Source organism: Lissotriton vulgaris, chromosome 5 (genome assembly GCF_964263255.1).
Source record: "Lissotriton vulgaris chromosome 5, aLisVul1.2, whole genome shotgun sequence".
NCBI lineage: Eukaryota > Metazoa > Chordata > Amphibia > Caudata > Salamandridae > Lissotriton > Lissotriton vulgaris.
In genome coordinates, this window is record NC_141693.1 from 1,369,089,632 (window position 1) to 1,369,108,699 (window position 19,068).

The window sequence follows — 19,068 nt, forward strand, 5'->3', positions numbered from 1 at the left end:
GGTGTTGCGGATGGATTTGTAGGCGTGAGTGAGTAACTTGAAAGTTACTCTCTTCTCGACGGGGAGCCAGTGGAGGTCTCGGAGGTGTTGGGTGATGTATTCATGTTGTGGGATGCTAGGACGAGCTGGCTGCGGTGTTGTGGATGGTCTGGAGTTTGCGTGGCAGGGAAGTTTTTGATTAAAGCATAGAGGGCGTTTCTGTAGTCCAGTCTGCTTGAGTGCATGGGTGACAGCCTTTCTGTATTCGGGGGGGGATCCATTTGAAGGTCTTGCAAAGGATGCGGAGGGTGTTGAAGCAGGTGGACGCGATGGCATTGATCTGGTGGGTTATGGTGAGTGATGAGTCGAGTATGATGCCGAGGTTCCGGGAGTGCTCTGTGGTGGTGCGGGGGATTGCTGAGGGCGGTGGGCAACCATGTGTTGTCACAAGCTGAGCGGGTGAGTCCAAGGGCTTCTGTTTTCTCCGAGTTGAGCTTCAGGCAGCGGCTGCTCATCCAGGATTCAACGTCTTTCATTCCTTCCTGGAAGCTGAGTCTGCTGGCATTGGGTTACGTCGTGAGGGAGAAGATGAGCTGGGTGTCGTCACGTAGGATACTATGCTGAGTCCATGCTGTCTCACGAAGGCGGCGAGTAGGGCCATGTAGATGTTGAAGTGTGTGGGACTGAGCGATGATCCTTGGGGTACTCCGCAGTTCATCTCTGTGGGTTTGGAGAGGAAGGGTGGGAGTCTGTTCCTTTGGGTTCTGCCGGCGAGGAAGGAGAGGAGCCAGTCTGGGGCAGTTCCCTGTATTCCGGCATCATGGAGTCTGGCTGTGAGAGTGCGAAGGGAGACTGTGTCGAGGCTCTGGAGAGGTCGAGTAGGATGAGGGCCTCGGTGTGGTCTTGGTCGAGGAGCGTGCGGATGTGGTCTGTTGCGGCGAGGAGGGCGGTCTTGGTGCTGTGGTTACGCTCCGCAGGATCCAGTCATAGCAAGAAAGGGTCCTCCTCCTGATATCACCAACACCCCTAAAGGTATACAGGGTATTTGAGGGATCAGGCCAGGGAAAAGGATAGGGAAGGGTCAGCAGGGAAATAGAACCTGTAACAACAAAAAATACAGCTATAAACAGGGTAAAATAACATCTACTCTCAATGAAATCTCGCTAGAGGAATATATACCTGGTACAAAATATAGCAGTCTATATTTTTCTTTGGGAAACTTCAGCACCAATCAGATAAATATCAAAACCTGAAACAGAAGATCTAATAGCCATTAGGATGTTTAGTTTCACGTATGCTATCCAACACATATGCTCTATCGCACTCCTAATACATACCCAGCACTTCTCGCCTTACAATGTTTAGACACCGAGTACAGTGTTAACCCCATAGTCTGTTTTTTAAAAGCATGCACTAAATATCGTAAAAATTATGATTAAAATTCTAAAAAGACTAACAACTGTTTGCTTGTCTATCTTAAAGCTGTTGCCCCATGAGTGTGCCCCTACAATATTTGCATATTATGGTGGTAATAAATTGCTTCTGACTGTCCTATATCTATTCTTGCTGCTATTGTTCAGAACGCTTTTTGCACTAGGCTTTTAACAATATTGTATCACCTATTTCCTTTTATCATGTATGTATTAGTGTATAAAAATTCTCTCCTTTGATGTATACTATGCATTTTTATAATATTTTAAAATTCTTCTTTTTAAGAAAAAATTTGCATTTTATTGACATTTGTGTACCTTTATGGATATAATTTCTGTATCCGAATATAGTTTTATTGAATTGAATTGAACATACCCAGAGATTAATTCACTAACGCAGGAAAGAAAATCATTAGTGAACGAAGCATGTTTCCCATAGTTATCTCTTATGGTATTCATCTGATAATCCACTATCGCAATGAGATGGGAGTGTTTCCCCAAGTATACACTGCAATGAGTTCCAACACATACACGATAATACGCTGTTTCCTCACCGCCGTATTCGGCTATGTGAATTAATGTTAGATAAAGTTTAGGTACACGTGAAAGCGCACAAAGTTCCCCAAGTACTGCAATACGCGGTTCCTTCACCGCCGTATACAGCCTCTAGTTGAGATTTCCAATAGATAGGCAAAAGCAATTGACATATACGCAAATACGCGGTTTCCTCACCGCTGTACTCCGCTATGTTTCCAAAATGTCCCTTTCCTCTCCGATATTACTCCAGCCACCATATATGGCAATACGTGGCATCCGCACGCCATATTCCGCTATGGTCACATTATCCAATACATGATAAACCAAACTCGAGTAGCCTCCCCAGGATCGGCAAAACAATGTCCCCAGGCATACTCACGAATATGCTATTCAGGATGCCGTCGGGAGAAACAGCAAAATGACTTCTTCTTCCAACCATCTCTCCCTTAGCCGAGAAAGAGACCCGAGTCCAAAACAGAATTACGCACGTTGGCCTGTACACGTGCAGCGTCTATATCCCCTCCCATTAGAGCATCATGGGAAATGTAGTTCAAGAGACGAGGAGGCAGGCGCTGCTACACTCTCTGACAGTGGTTGCCCCGGGATCCAGATTAGGAAGGGTCGAGGAAGGCGTTCTCCTCGAAAAAAGTTAGTCAGCTAGACATTGACAATCTTCTCTGTGACTTTGGCCTCAAAGGGAAGGAGAGAGATGGGTCAGTTGTTTTTCATGTCCGTCTTGTCTGCAGAGGTTTTCTTGAGGAGGGGCTTGACTGCTGCCTATTTCCTGTCATCGGAAAATGGTCTGAATTTGAAGGTGGCATCGTAGCTCGGGTGCTATGGCAGTGGCAGCTCTTTGGGAGATATGCGGCGGACAGGGGTCCGTGGGGGCTCCTGAGTGAGTGCTCTTTATGGTCATGGCGGCATCTTCAGTGGTGACCGGGGACCAGGCGGTGATGGTAGGCTGGCTGTCGTTGCTGGAGGAAGGAGTGTTCCCTCATTTGCATGTGGGAGTGGCCCTATGAAAATGAGGAAATCACTTTGATGCTGCGCCTGTGCCCTTTTACGGATGTGAGTGCCGAGGCAGACATGCCTTTAGTAGGTACAATGAAAACCTACAAAAAGCTGGATTACTGATAGTGCGACCCTGAGGGCAGCCCTCTGGAAGGTGGAAAGGGTGTCTCAGAAGTCACCAGACAGTCCCTCACTATATCTGCCATTGGGGGAGGGGGGCTCCCCATCTCCTCTCTAATCAGGAGACAGATTACCGCCTGCACAGAGAAACACAGAGCAGCTTTGAAGCAGCCACTCAGTATTTCACTGAATGCACTGCTCCCTGGGTAGCACAAGGCACGAGTCGGGAGTACATGCCGGTGGACGGCGTTCACCAAATTTTTTTAACAGGGTGAACACCGTTCACCCTGCCAAGAATTTGGGCCCCACTGAATGATGTGCTGAACTCGTCCCAGTGTAATTTTCAAATTCCGGGAGACTTTCAGCAGCGCCTGCACATTGTCTGCTTTCCATCTGCAACAAGCAACACCGTGTCGCCGGGACGGGATGGGGCTTTCTTATTTAAGATTCCTGCTGGGCCCATAACAAATGACAAATTTGAGGGTCATCAGGCCTCCTTTTGTTCAAGCCTGATGGGAAACAAAGGCCCACACTTTGTTAGCACATACTTAAGAGAGGCAGCTTTTCACTTTGTTCAGTCCCTGTATAGGAGATATGCATGCACTGTTAGAAAATCCAACGTGTTGGTCTTACCCAGTATTTACTCAAAGGAAATTGCATTTATATAGAGCTTACTTCCCCTAAGGAGTCGTTGAAATAATTTAAGTACCACTATTTTTTCTTGTATAGCCCTACTCATTCCAATACAGGGTGTCAGAGCACTTTACATCAACACATGCAGATTACATGTACAATAAATTATATAAGTTTATAAATGGAAAATGTATAGCTGGCCTTCACAGATTTTGCACCAGCCAAGCTTTACAATAAGCCATTAGAAATCAGTTATATTTTTTTCATTACCAACTTTTTGTTGCTCCGTGCTTCATCCAGTGCACTCCAATTTTTACTCCATGCTCATTCACTCTTGGACCCCTCTGCTGCGTTTGCGAGAAAGGATAGATGAAACTATGTGCCAATTGTCAGTGCGCTCTCTTGAAACGGGTGCCTACCTGACTGGAAACTTGGCTTGGTTTAGCATGAGTCGGTGATATGCATCCATCTCTGTTTATGCTGTCTTCTCTCTGGAGTTGTACTAGGGGGCTTCCTTGTATGGGAGGCAGTGCCCAGAGACTTTGTGTGGTGAGAATTTACTCACGTGTGTCGCCTGACATTACAGCAACGCTTCTTCCCAGTTCCTACGCTGTCCAGCGCATATATTCTCATCGTATAATTTCACAGTGTTATGCGCGAGGCGGGAAGTTGCATCTGAGAGTAGACTGAACCCGATGAACGAACAAAAGCAGAACATAAATACGTGACAAACCCAGGGGATCTCGCAATCAAAACATGACCTGCGTGCCGTGCAGGCACATGCAAAGGGAAGCTGATCTTATCACAGGCAGATAAGGCAGCGCATGGCAGGGAGAGAGTGCGTGTGTGTGGTCATCTGATCACAGCCCCCACCAGTGTGCGGAAAGAATACAGTGTGAATGCGTCCTGTGCAGGCGGCTGGAGGAAAGTGGGTTGCGGGAAGCTGGTCGATAAAAAGTTGGTGTACTGTGCATCCGGTGGGAAGGCAGGGCTTCTCCTTAGATATTTTGAAAGTATTGACGTTGACTTATTATTCCTGGTTTACTTTGATATAACGTAGGCCATGGCCTTGATTTGGAGCTGAGACCCAAACATTCCGTTTTCACTGTGGCATTCTACCCCATTTCTGGGAACCACAAAGATGAGGGGGTTAACAACTTGAGTGAAAATGCACTATGCGTACTCTATAATTTTTATTTTGAGCAGCTTTTACCTTTGTATTGTGTTCTTTCAAGCAGTGCGGAACATCTGATGTTTTATAGAGAGCAAACCACAGTGCCACAGAGCACACAGAGTCAGCTCTAGTTCTCCTGGGCCACGGGGAGACAGGCTGCCTTAGCCTTATTCCCTGTGGTCTACTGTGTGCCTTTTTCCCTTCTTCTTTCTGTGCTTCTTTTTCTGATTCTTTCTTCCTCTATGCATGGGGGGTCTTTCCTCAGGAACCGGCACTGGTGAAACTGAATTTGTTGTCTCTCCTAATCCCTCGCCTCAATCACCTATGCTAAACTGTAGGTGAGAATCCTTGGGCGGGGGCTATGGGAGACGGAAAGGGGGATGGGAGAGAGGTAATAGAAAATAAAAACAAGGGCGTGCTTACCTCGCACGGCAGCAGGGAGGGAGGGGGCCTGCACCAGTTTCCCTTGCAGGAGCGAGCAGGAAAATCTCGCTCCCGCAAGGGAATCGTCAAACGTGCATGCGTTGCCAATAAAGGCAATGCAACGCGTGCACGTTTTTGGTTGAAAAGCCAAATCGATTGCTAAAGGTCTCATTGCTGCGCAGCGCAGCGCGCTGCGAAGGCGAGAAAGGGTGCTTTGAACCAAGACCTACCTTTCTGTCAAATATGGTGTAATTCCATTTAGTGGTTTGGGCTGTAGTCATATTCAAAACCTCTATAGAAATTATTATGGGAAACACACTTTTTTTTAACCCCCCTTTTAGCTCAGCCCCTGCTTGGCGGATCACCCCAAATCTCTGGGGTACTTGTTTTGGAAAATTTTATATATATTTCTTACGTGGGTGGGCTTTTTGGACTGGATAGGATTAAGTAAAGGGCTTTTAAGTTTCAGGTGTGAGTGGTGGTAAGAAATAGTGAAGGGTTTTACGGGTTCAGGGAATGATTAATGGTATATGATGATGGGGTGGTAAGTTTCTTTATGTTTATGGGGTAGATACAGGTAAGTGATAGTCAGGGGGTTTTTAGAGTTGAGGAATGTGTAAGGAGTTGTAAGACATATTTCAAGTTCAGGGATAGGTAGGGTAAGAAGTAGTAAGGGGTACTTAGGGTTCAGAAATGGGTCAGTGTAGGGAGCTGTAAAGTTTTTTTAGATTTCAGGGGTGGGTAAGGGTGAAGATTAGTAAGGTTTTTTTTAGATTTCATGGATGTGTAAGAGTGAGGGGTATTACGATTTATTTATGATTCAGTCATGGGTAATGATAAGGAGTAGTAATGTTTTTTTGGGGGTCAGGGGGGTAGAAGTAAAGGGCAGTGAGGGGTTATTAGGTTTCAGAACTTGGTAGGGGTAAGCAATAAAGGTGGTTTTAGGGAGTAAGGATGGGGAGGGGTAAAAGTTAGTAAAGGGTTTTTAGGGTCCAGGAGGGGTAGTGGTAGATTGAGGTAATGGGTTTTAAAAAGAGGGTTTGGGTGGGTTACCCAAACAAAAAGAGGGAGGGCTGGAATAGCTCCCCCTCCTAAAAAAGTACATAATATTAAAATAAGACATATACATTTCCCACTTGCAATCCCAGGTAGCCAGATATTCATAATCCTAAAGAGCCCTCCCCCCATCCATAACTAACATTTTCACTCCAACAATGAAAATAAAAGCTCTAGTCAAAGGATTTGCAACATTTCCTGGATAAAAATGTACTTTTTTCTAAGTGTTCTTCCCCTGCCTTGTCTGTCCTCTCCTGATTCTTCATGTACACTTCTATAAGAGTGCTGCAGGAAAGAAAGAGAGATGAGGTGTAGAGTGAAGTATTCAGGGGAAGGTGAAGTAGAAAAGAGGTGAGTTGATGCAGACATAGAGAGAGAGAAGGTGAAGTAGAGCGGGGATGGTGAGGTAGAGAAAGAGATGAGGTTGTTGCAGACATTGAGAGACAGAAGGTGAAGTATTGAGAGAGTGGTGAAGTAGAGACAGGTGAAGTACAGATAACGGTGAGAAAGTAAGGTTGAGTTGGAACAAAGGAGGACAGGGAGTATGAAGATAGAAGAAAGTGATAGAGAAAAGCAGGTAGATTTTGGAGAAGGGAGGTAGAAGAAAAGGCAGTGAGAGGTATGGTAAGGGAGTGAATGAAAAATTAGATAAACTGAAAAGTTTGTAAGAAAGAGGGAAGAGGGATAGACAGAGATGAGATGGTGAGTGAGATGTGAGACAGGTATAAATGAGTCTGAGACAGATTTTTAGTAGAGAGTGATAAGGGACAGAGAGGTAGAGAGAGATGTGTGTAGAAAATGGCGTGCGACGTGAGTTTGGGGCAGATTTGAAGTAGATGGAGAAGAGATATAGAGGTGAGATAGAAACAGAGCAGTGAGATGCAGTGAGGGGGGTAGAGAAGCGGGGGCCCTTAGAATATGGCCCTGTGCAATCCTCCACTTTCTTCATGCCTTAAAATGACCCTTCTAAAATGCCCACTCAGTTGTTGTAACATGATAGGGTAGCTTACCGTGGGAAAGCCTATTTGGATACACAGACTAGCGTACTCAGCCTGAAAATAACCAAGCAGTGGCAAACCGAACAGGTTAGGTGTTCCTATAATCCATGCATAGACTGCCAGAAGTGTTCAGAAAGAATTTACCCCAAGGCAACACATATAGTCACACATGAACACATAACAAAAAGTGGTCCACAGGCAGATAGCCTGCATCTAAACATGGGCAAATCAACTTCTGCAGTTTCAGCATGACAGATGCTTTGTATATCGTTGAGCCTAGTCATAGGAATTGCAAAGTGAAGGCGATTGAAATGTATTTTATCACCCAGCAGATACAGTTATCGAAGAGGAGTTTATCTTACAATATTGAAAATGATGACATTGAAAGTAGAATCCAAAAAAAGTATTGATTGTTTGACTGAATTTCAAGTATAGAGCAAAGCCTGCTTGAGTTTAGCAGAGATTTGCAAAGTGGTTTTGTTCCTGTCTAACTATAGGATGAGAGGAAGGGGTTGGACAGTGAATTGTGCTGAAAGAATAAAAAAGAACAAAAAAGGTCATTTATGGGACCTGGTTTAAAAAATGTTTCTCAGGGCAAACAAACACAAGCATTTGCAATGCTAACCAACTTCACTTTGCCAATGCTTGTAGATATGTGACACAAAAATTGGCACTGCCATTGGCAAAACCGATAGCAGCGTGCAGTCATCTTCGGTTAGTATTTTGTATACCTCGAAGATGGCTGACCTTTAAGTGTAAATCATGAATGCTATCTTGGAAGTATAGAAAATAATATTTCAAGATGGTAGCCCACCGCTTTTAGCTTGCCAATGCTTTTGATTCAATTTTACAAACATTGACAAAGCCAATAGTGGCGCCAAATTGGAGCATTGTTATCCATAGTTCCAAGATGGTGCATATGCTTTCTTTAGATGCGTTGTGTCTGTCGTCATGGAGGTATCTAAAAAAAATATCCGGCTATCTTGGAAATTTATTTTTTACACTTTCAAGATGGCATCTGTGTTGCAAGTTGGCAATATATGCAATTGTAAAAGCATTAGCAAAGATAGGAGCAGTGGGAGATATGGAGAGGAAGAGACAAAGATAGAAAGAGAGAGACAGAGAGAGGAAGAACGAGAGAGAGAGAGAGAGAGAGAGAGAGGTGCAGCAGTACTAGGTGTAGATGGTGGAGAGAGAGGTAATAGGAGGGCATACACTGCCATTGAGTCCTAAAGCTCCAACAGCATAGTAAAATGCAATTACAAAAATATTTCCCTGGCAAAAATACTGAAAGGATAACAATGAAAACGGAAGAGGAAACATTAGTGCTAAAGAGGCTGGGAAAACACAAGAATGGAGCAGAAATTCACGGGATTAGGTCTAGAGTATTGATATAAACAAGAAATGTATCTAATCATAAGGAAGGGCCAGACCCAAAACCCACTCTAAGCATATGTTAAATTATTGGCAATAATAGTGTCTTGAAGTGCGGCTACAAAATTGGATATTTAAAAAGTCATGAGGAAATTTAAATACATTTTTTAACATAAGCCCATCTTACAGAGACAGACTTTCATCTCTTGCATGTGGTAAATAAATAAATGAGGATGAATTTGCTGTTTCTTCTTTAGATCGTCCCAGAAAACTTCAGTGTTTATAACTTAATACTCGAAATGAGGACACAGAGGCCATCATTGGTGCAAACAAAGGTATGGTAATGTGTAGTGAAAATCAGTAATTGTATTTATCACATTTAATTGGATATATATTCAGTATAGAATTGGAAAATATCAAATATTTTTAATGTCTTGAAGACTCTCTGATCTGTGTGGCTTTTCTGGTTGCTTATACTTGCTCAGTAGGAAACTAAACAACTGGATCCATCTGCACTGAGAGATCATGGTGATGTATGTGAGATGGTGAATTTCCCGAACTAAATCCCCAATTTTGCACACTCTGTTTTGAATGCTCTGTATGGTTTACTTTGTAAGGCTGCTGTACCCCAGATCTGCTCTGCTTCTGCTCCTGCTCTGCCACTGAGCTGTATGAGGCTCCTCAAGGGGAAGATGATTCATTGATATTTTAAAGGAAGCCTTATCTGAATGGCTTTCAGTCCCTTACACTGATTGCTTATAAGCCGAAACTGTTGAGTGCACAGCCTCTCTCATGGTTACTTGTTCATCCCAACTTCAGACCGGTCTCCAATTTCCCCCTCCTATCCAAAATCCTGCAGAAATGCGTCCTCTCACAGCTGACTCAACACATGGACATCATCAACCTTCTTGACCCCCACCAATCGGGGTTCAGAAAAGGTTTCAACACTGAGACGGCAATCCTGAACATCACAGACGACATCCACCAGTCACTAGACTCCGGGAAATGCTGCCTTCTCATTCTCCTCGACCTATCGGCAGCCTTTGACACGGTTGATCACCAACTTCTCATCAAGGCCATACAAGAAAGGGTTGGTGCCAATGAAAAGGTCCTCCGATGGTTCACCTCTTTCCTCGAGAACCGCTCGCAAAAGATAAAAATCAAAAACTTTACCTCTGACCTCCACCATGTCAGCAGAGGTATACCCCAAGGCTCAGGGCACTTACCAAAATTGTTCAACATTTACATGGAACCCCTCACCACCATTCCTAAAAAGGCGAAGATCCCCTACCACCTATACGCTGATGACACCCAGATCTATCTAGAAACCTCCTCCCCAATCGACATCCTCAGACTCAACAACACTCTAAAAGAAATTCAACACTGGCTATCCCAAAATCACCTTAAACTCAATCAAGACAAAATGGAGAGCCTCCTCATCTCCAACAAAGAAGAGAACCCACAAATTGCAGAGTGGCTTAAAGCCTTGGACACTCTAAACGGTAATCTCACCCTGGCCAAATCTGTGAAATCTTTAGGAATCACCCTAGACCCCAAACTGGACATGAACAAACACATCAAAAACTCTGCAAAGACTGCCTTCTTCATACTAAAGCTTCTATATAAAATCAAACCATTCATCCCTGCAAAAGACCTCAAACAAGCCACACAATCGCTGGTGCTATCCAGACTCGATTATGGCAATGCAACACTAACCGGCGCCACAAAATCCAACTTGGCCCCCCTCAAAACAACCCTTAACGCAGCAGCCAGAATGGTCACTGGAATCAGGAAATATGACCACATTTCACCAGCACTAAGAGAACTTAAATGGCTCCCAGTTGAACAGCGAGCCAATTTCAGAACGGCATGCCTCATGCACAAAGCCCTCCACACTGGAAAACTGGACTATCTAGCCACTAAACTTAAGAGGGCCGGGCAGACGAGAAACCTCAGGAGCTCAAACTCCCTCCTTCTCAACCCCTTGAGAACACGCAAACACCAAACAGCTGCAAGATCATTTGCTGGAACCGCACCCAAAATTTGGAACTCCATCTCAGCAGACATCAGAACTATCCCTTCCTTCACAAAATTAAAAAAAACACCTTAATACCCTCCTGCTGAACCGCGCCCTCCCGAATGGATAGCCACGCTATCCCTGACGCCGGTGCTCTCCGACTATACACTGCTCACATCCTCCTCAGCCCATCTCAATGACTAATTGTGCACAATAGTAAGCTGCCTCACGATTAGCGGTCTACCTCAATTCAGCATTCAACAAGGCTACCTCAGGACTCTACCACTACCTCTAGAAGGCTCAGCACTCTTGGACTGCCGAACTTCTTTGGTCTACTGAAATTTAGCATTCAACAAGGCTACCTCTGATCTCTACCACTACGTCTAGAAGCCTCAGCACTCTTGGACTACCAAACTTTTTTGCTGAGGACTGTTCTAATATGTTTAACTATTTCGAAACAATGTTGTAAAGCGCTCCGATACCCACGGGTCTGGTCAGCGCTATATAAAACTCCATAAATAAATCACTGACAGATGTCTGCACAGTGAGCAGGACCGACCTTTTGGCCTGGGTGACCTGGGACCAGGAGGACCACCTGAGCAGCCTGGAATAAATGTGCTTTTCCCAATCCGCCAGTCAGTTCATTGCCTTCAAGCTCTGTGTAAAATCATGTTTTAACCAAGAAAAACGCAACCCAGCACTCTAAACATGTGTAGCAAACACTGTGTCTAATCACAAGAAGGAATGCACCAATGTTATCTGTCATGCATGATTAAGGAGAGTCCTTGAGATGAACAGTCACTCCAGTTTTATGTACACATGCTTCACATTGGAAATCTATTCAGTTGTAGCCAGTGTGGAAAAGCTATTCCTCCTTGAGATTACAGAGTGTGCGACACATGTTTAGAGTGCTGGGTTGCATTTTTTTTTGTTATTGTGAAACATGATTTTTTTCTGATAGAGGGTTTAAGGCAGCTAAACCCTCATACACGTGCATTCGTCTTGCAAGATAAATAATCGGATAGTGTTACTACTTAGGGAATAGTGGTAGGTGTGGGCTGTCTTGGTTTGCCTAGGCCATCAGATTGTAAATCGTTTGTTGTAAAATCATGCTTCTTTAATTTTCTTAGCCTCCCTGGATTACCTCTCTCCCACTCCACTTTCCTTCTTCCTCATCCCCCTCCCAGGGACTCTCACCTCCAGTTTAGCAACCGAATAGGTGATTAAGGTGAGGGGACTAGGTGCAAATGTGTGTCCACAGGCCGGTGACCTTCTGAGGTATTTAGCCAGGACCTGACCTGTGAGCAGAAAAGGGCGCCCCCCTGCTAGGCTCACCAATGGGAGGGGGCAGATGGGAAGGAATGGACGAGGACCATTAGGATGGGCACCAAACATTAGTTTTACCCCAGGTGCTGTCTGAGGAATGGCCGGCCCTGCCTGTGAGCACTTCCTGGCTTTCCTCTTCAGCAAAGTAATCAGAGTCCTGCAGCTCTGAATTCAGTGGTGGTTTAATTCAAAATATAGACCATCAGTCTTCAAATCTGCTGTTTGTCTTGAAGAGGAAAAGTATTTAGGTACCTGCCTCTTAAGAATAAAGATGACGTAACCCTCAAGAGGAATTCCCCCACCCATCGATGACCAAGCAAGATGGCCACCGGGTAGGAGCTCTCCGCTCGAGCTCCGAGTGCTTGGGATTCCAATTTTGGACTTAATCCCTGTTAGCGCTCGGCACCCCTGAACATCGCAAGCAAGTAACGACAACAGGATAATTGGACCTTTATTGTCAGCCCTCGGAAGGCTGGGATTGTCAAGGGAGAGGACCGATTCGACCCCGTCTCACTGGACCATCGGCGGTGCCTGGATCGACCGTCTGGCTGCCTGGACACGACTGTGGCACGGTCTGAAGCCTGCTGGGGGCCCTGGTCTCTCCCCACCCCCCCCCCCCCGGACCGTCGCTGGAGACACCTGGTCGCCCCCCGGGGACGTCCGCTGGAGAGAGTCGAGACACCCCCCCCTCCCCTCTGTGTGTACGGACCCAGGGCTGCCCTTGCCATCGGCGGTGCCTGGGACGGATTCTGGAGCCAGCGGGAGTGGAGCTGAGGGGGAACGTGGGCGGCCGGAGTGGAGCCCCGTGGAACACGGCGAGGCAAGCAGCGAGGCAAGCAGTATCACCTACTGAGGCGGGAGGGGCCGCGGCTCGGGAGTTTGTCTGTCCTGCGGACAGCAGCAGGAACCCCGCTGCTGCCGTGAATCCAGGCGGTCCCCCCTGCTGATGCCGGGACCTGAAGAGAGGACCTGCGGACCCTGGAGGGTTAGCTGCAGCACTCGTCGGAGGGGGCTGCCGGGCTCCGGTGGCTTGATCAAAGAGCCTGCCCCACCTGCAGCTGGCAGCGGGAGCAGGAGATTGCTGCTGCCGGGACCTGAAGAGAGGACCTGCGGACCCTGGAGGGTTAGCTGCAGCACTCGTCGGAGGGGGCTACCGGGCTCCGGTGGTTTGATCAAAGAGCCTGCCCCCACCTGCAGCTGGCAGCGGGAGCAGGAGACGAGACGAGTAGGAGTTCTGCCCCGCTGCCCTGGGAGCTGCCGTGGTGGAGCGAGGTAAGCGGGAAACGGGTGTCGTCGCCCCCATCTGCGGTCTGGCTGTGGGAGCGGGAGCCGAGTGCCTCGTCAATTTCATAACTATTGGCAATTATCATCATAACTGATATCAAATGCACTTAAATGGTAGCCCTTCAGCAATCCCATTTGCGTGACCAGTAGTTAGGCTACACCTTTCAGGCTTAAGTGTACACATGGGAGTGCCTCGCTGCCCAGGGAAGCTGCCGGTGGGAGCGAGGAAACCAAGCTGGAAGCAAGCGTCTTCGCCTGTCGAGGCGGGAAGGGCCGTGGATCAAGGCAGCGGACCGGGTGACCTACAGACGCTGGCAGGGGTCTAGGCTCTCCAGGCGTGCATGGAGGTTTGATGGAGCATGATTTCTACATCTCGCATTTCTGTTAGAACCTTGAGTGTTACAAAGCTCGACTTGTGCAAAACTTTGCTGTCGACATCGGTTTACCTACCAACAGACTTCTCTAAACGCATTTACTGCATCACACTCTAAGGCATCTACTGCATCACATTTTTTAAATTCCCCTTTGTTCAAAATGGCTGAGTTCACTAACAGAAGCAATAAATCCCCTCCAGTACCTTGAGCCAGATGCCCACGAGGCTCCTCTTCGTAACTCCTCCGCATAGGACCCCCAAAATAGAGATAAGACTCCCAGGGATTGTTCAAATAGAAACTGAAACTGCCAGGCCCTGCTCTCAAAGGAACAAACACAGACAGAGGACTACTGTCTCTATCGCCCTTACTTGGAGGCCGTTTTAGATTGGTCTCTCTCTCCCTGGCTGCCATCATGGACTAACCATCCACCCACTTTCCTGTGATAGAGTGTCTGCCTTCTATTGCTGTATTACACTTCTAGTGTACATTCTTATTCATTGCACTTTTATTACTATTATTATTTTTCACTTGGTATGTTTTGATGGCCACCTCATATATTTTGGCTGCTCACTATCATCACCTCTAATTCATATATCGTGTATTGTCACTGTTAACTCATGTATCTTGCACTTTTTATTATTAGTATTGTTATTTTTCACTTGGTATGTTTTGATCGCTACCTCATGTATTTTGGTTGCGCACTACTGTCACTTTTGACTCATATATTTTCAGATTGCATCTGTATTTCGTTCACGACTGCATATAGATGTGTCGCATTGTTGTAACCTGCACCCATCACACTTTTCATTCCTATACGCACTGACTACTACCTCATATACCTTGCACTGATTACTACCTCATTCACTTTGGCTGGTCATTAGTGTCAATCTTGCTCCACTCATTTCTCGCTTTCCTCGCTTTCCTCCCCTGTAATTTACCGACTGCTACCTCAAGTACTCTGGTCGCTCACTAGTGTCACGTAGGCGCACTAGTGTCACGTTGGAGCCCTAGGCGCACTAGTGTCACATTGGCGCCCCAAGGGACCTACCTGTCACGTGTAACTGATTGCGTTGCATCTGTATTCTGCTCTTATTCTTTCAGAATTACTCCTCCAATTGTATTCTGCACTACTCTGTAAATCTCTGCACCCATTTCTCGCTTTCCTCTCCTGTAATTTACCAACTGCTACCTCAAGTATTTTGGTCGCTCGCTAAAATCACCAGAGTCACGTAGGCGTAGCTTTCCTCGCTTTCCTCCCCTGTAATTTACCGACTGCTACCTCAAGTACTCTGGTCGCTCACTAGTGTCACGTAGGCGCACTAGTGTCACGTTGGAGCCCTAGGCGCACTAGTGTCACATTGGCGCCCCAAGGGACCTACCTGTCACGTGTAACTGATTGCGTTGCATCTGTATTCTGCTCTTATTCTTTCAGAATTACTCCTCCAATTGTATTCTGCACTACTCTGTAAATCTCTGCACCCATTTCTCGCTTTCCTCTCCTGTAATTTACCAACTGCTACCTCAAGTATTTTGGTCGCTCGCTAAAATCACTAGAGTCACGTAGGCGCACTAGTGACACGTTGGCGCCCGAGGGGCACTCTGGAGCCTTGCGAACTGGGGAGGCATTTGCAGCGTGCATTCAGCACATTTATTTATCTAACCTGCAACATGGATTTATTCGGCAAGCACACATATAAAATCAACTACCCACCCGTGCTCACCAAAAAAGCCGCCAAGCGCTTCAAACACGGCTTCCTTAAGTCCCACCCAGAAACCCCCTTTGCCGACACCTACTTCTCGTCGGTCAATGGACCCTTGAACACCGATATCATCTTCCACACTACACGCAGAGCTCAGTGGAAAAAAGCGTTTCTCACCCTACTCAACGTCTCCTCCACCAGGAAATCCACCCATGGCCTAACACTTTCCATCTCACCATCCCAACTCTTCCCAGGCAGAACCACCATCACTATTTACAATAACGGGATTGTCCTAATTCAAGCGAAAGACAGGAACCTAGAACTTCTTGACAATCTGTTTCCCACTTTCAAAGAGCACCTATCCAATCCTCGGACTTTCACTCATATCACCTCCTGTCCTTCCACCCCTGACGACACAGCACCCACCCTTAACACCCCGAACCAAGTTCAGCACCGGAACGACACTCTTCTCACCTTCACACCCAGCACCATAGTCACTGACCTACCTGCGGCAGCTAACCCTCACCACCCCTCAATCTCAGACAGAGACCTCGCTCCTCCCTACTCCACCCGGTCCACCATCCCCCCTGCCTACCCTCACCCCTCCGCTCATCCTCCCATACCCCCCCCTACACTTTGCACGCCTGTCCCGTCCTCCACACCAATCTTCTCAGAACACCCCTCCTCCCCCAACTGTTCCCCACATAACTTGGCTCTCTCTCCGGCTATCTCGCCCCACATTCTTAGCACTCCCGTCCCGCCTAGCCTTCACCCCTCCTTCAACCTTTCTCCCCCCACTCTCACTCCCCACTATCCCTCCTCCTCCCCCATTACTTCCAGCCTCCACACCGCCCTCATTCACCCTTCCACTCCTAGCACTGTTGCCCCTCCCGACAACGCCAACACCATCCCTAACATCTATCCTCTCTCTAACACTCCCAACCTCTTCACCAGCTCCACTTCCCCATCCCGATCCTCACCCGTCTCCAACAACCTATTCGCCGGTTCATCGCCTGTACCCTTCCCCAACTCCGCGCCGAACACCACGCTCGACATGATCATGTCCTCCCTCCTCCAATTGAAAGAAGAACTACACTCCATCAAAGAGTTGCTCATCATACACTTCAGACACCCTTCTACCACCACCACCTCTACACCTAATAACACTCTCCCCGCGCCTCCTACACGCCTTACCACACAACACGCCCCACACCGGACTTCTATCCCCTCTCGCAACTCCAACAATCACAATACCAATCACAATCGCATTACCACCAATCGCAATACTCCCTTTACACCTAACAACACTTCCTCCTCACCGCCTACTCGCCCTATCACACAACTCCCCCCACACTGGACCTCTATCCCCTCTCGCAATTCCACCAACCGCCCTAGACGCACTGCCAATACGTTAACAGACCATGAGACACACGTCCTTCTCCAATCTTACGTCCCGGCTCCCCAAATTCGCTTAGCCACCAACCACCTGCCCATCCCAACGATCATCTCTAACCCCCTCAGGCACCAAAAGGATAACAGAGGCGCCGTCCCTAACAACCTCACTAATGTGCCCATCACTACAGAACCTGCCTCCACCCTCTGCGCCCCTAGCCTCAAATGCATACTTCTCAACTGCAGATCGGCCCAAAAACACTCAGCGGGGGTCGCCGAGCTCATCATGTCTCAGGAACCAGATCTGGCTATTCTGACTGAAACATGGTTGTCAGATACCTCTACACCTATCTTGGATATACTAGTCCCCCCCAACTATTGTATAATTAGACTTGACAGGCCCATAAAGACAGGCGGTGGAATTGCCTGTATATACAGAAGCAATCTCTCTGTTACTAAAGCGTCCGCCCCATCTCTTACTTCCTGTGAATACCTCTGCCTTGATGTCATAAGCGAAAGCAAACCGGTCTGCTCACTTCACATCATATACCGCCCACCGGGAGACAAGCTCTCCTTCTGCCAACAACTCATGGACACAATAACAACCAATTCAGGACGACAAAATACCCAAGTTTTCCTTGGCGACTACAATCTACATTGGAACGACAGCAGTGACACAGTGGTTAATAGCCTCAAAAGATTCCTCAACGCCCTTGATTTCACCCAAATTTGCAATAGCCCGACTCATGTGAAAGGTGCTATCCTCGACCTTATCATCGCCAAAGAGAACGCTATTCAACTGGAGTCAATTCAACCTTGTGACTGGTCAGATCATCATATTGTCTCCTTCCTTATCAATGAAAAAATTAAATTTAACCCACTGCAACCCTCTAAGCCCAAAGTCTGGAAAAGGGACATGAAAAAACTCAACCCAAACTCATTACCGCCTAACAGCTGCAATCTACTACTACCCCCGTCCGGCGCTACGGACGTCCAACTCCTGACTGACCACTATCTAAATGCTATGTCCACAATAATCAATGATGCTGCACCCATGCAACTGAAAAGAGTCTCGTCCAAGATCTCCAACCCTTGGTATGACGGGAGCCTCAATGAGGATAGACGGGCCATGCGAATGGCAGAGCGCACTTGGAGGTCAGACCCCTCTACACTGCACCTAGAAAGCCTGAAGAAGCAGAGAAATGCCTACTTCAGGAAAATAAAACGCTCAAAAAGAGACTTCTTCAGCCTCCAGCTCGCCCAAGCGAAAAACCGCCCAAGGAAATTGTTTGAGTTAATCAGAACACAATCCAAAGAACAACCCCAGACAATCAGCACCAGGGGCATTACACCTTCCTGCGAAGAATTCTCTGCTTTCTTTAACCAAAAAAGCGACAACATAAGAAGCGATCTCCTCAATGACGCAATCCTTTACTCCAACCCCCAACTCACAGCAGCGCCTGCACCAAAGAACAACGCTACATGGTCATCCTTTAGCACCTACTCCGAAGAAGAAATTGGCAGACTGCTCAGCACGCTGAAACCATCCAATCACCTTACTGACCCTCTTCCTGCAAACGCTGTAAAAGACTTTACCCCTTTGCTCCTCCCACTCTGGACTAAAATCATCAATAGCTCTCTTCAACAAGGATCCATCCCTGATGCCCTCAAAGTCGGACAAGTCACACCTCTATTAAAAAAACCAACAGCAGACCCCACTGATCTAAACAACTACCGCCCTATTACAAATATTCCCACCCTCGCCAAACTGTTGGAAAAATGCGTACAGCTACAACTGACTAAACACATAGACCAGTTTGATCTCCTCAACGCTCATCAGTCAGGCTTCCGTGCAGGGCACAGTACCGAAACAGCCATGACGCACATAGTGGACGACGCCCTCCAAATCCTAGACCAAAACGATACCTGCCTCCTCATCCTTCTGGATCTCTCCTCAGCATTCGACACAGTTAAACATGAGAATTTACTCGAACTGTTAAACACAAGAATGGGCATCTCAGGGACTGTTCTCAAGTGGTTCACCTCCTTTCTACACAACCGCTCACAAAGATTCAAAAGCAACAACCTGATGTCCTCTCCGGTACCTGTATCACTAGGCGTCCCACAAGGATCCTCCCTCTCCCCTACTCTGTTCAACCTAGTTATGGAACCTCTCACTACTTTGCTACAGACATCCAATGTTCACTTCCACATGTATGCCGATGACACCCAACTCTATC

At 47.0% G+C, this 19,068-nt stretch overlaps 1 protein-coding gene across 2 annotated transcripts in view; it reads left to right on the plus strand.

Annotated features, from left to right (window-relative positions):
- Window positions 1–19,068, plus strand: part of PTPN22 (protein tyrosine phosphatase non-receptor type 22) — a 605,270-nt gene that overhangs the window by 387,443 nt on the left and 198,759 nt on the right. For both annotated transcript variants that reach the window (XM_086923320.1, XM_086923319.1), the window contains exon 10: window positions 8,993–9,070. In XM_086923320.1, the coding sequence (XP_086779446.1) occupies window positions 8,993–9,070 (78 nt within the window). The remainder of the gene's footprint in view (window positions 1–8,992; window positions 9,071–19,068) is intronic.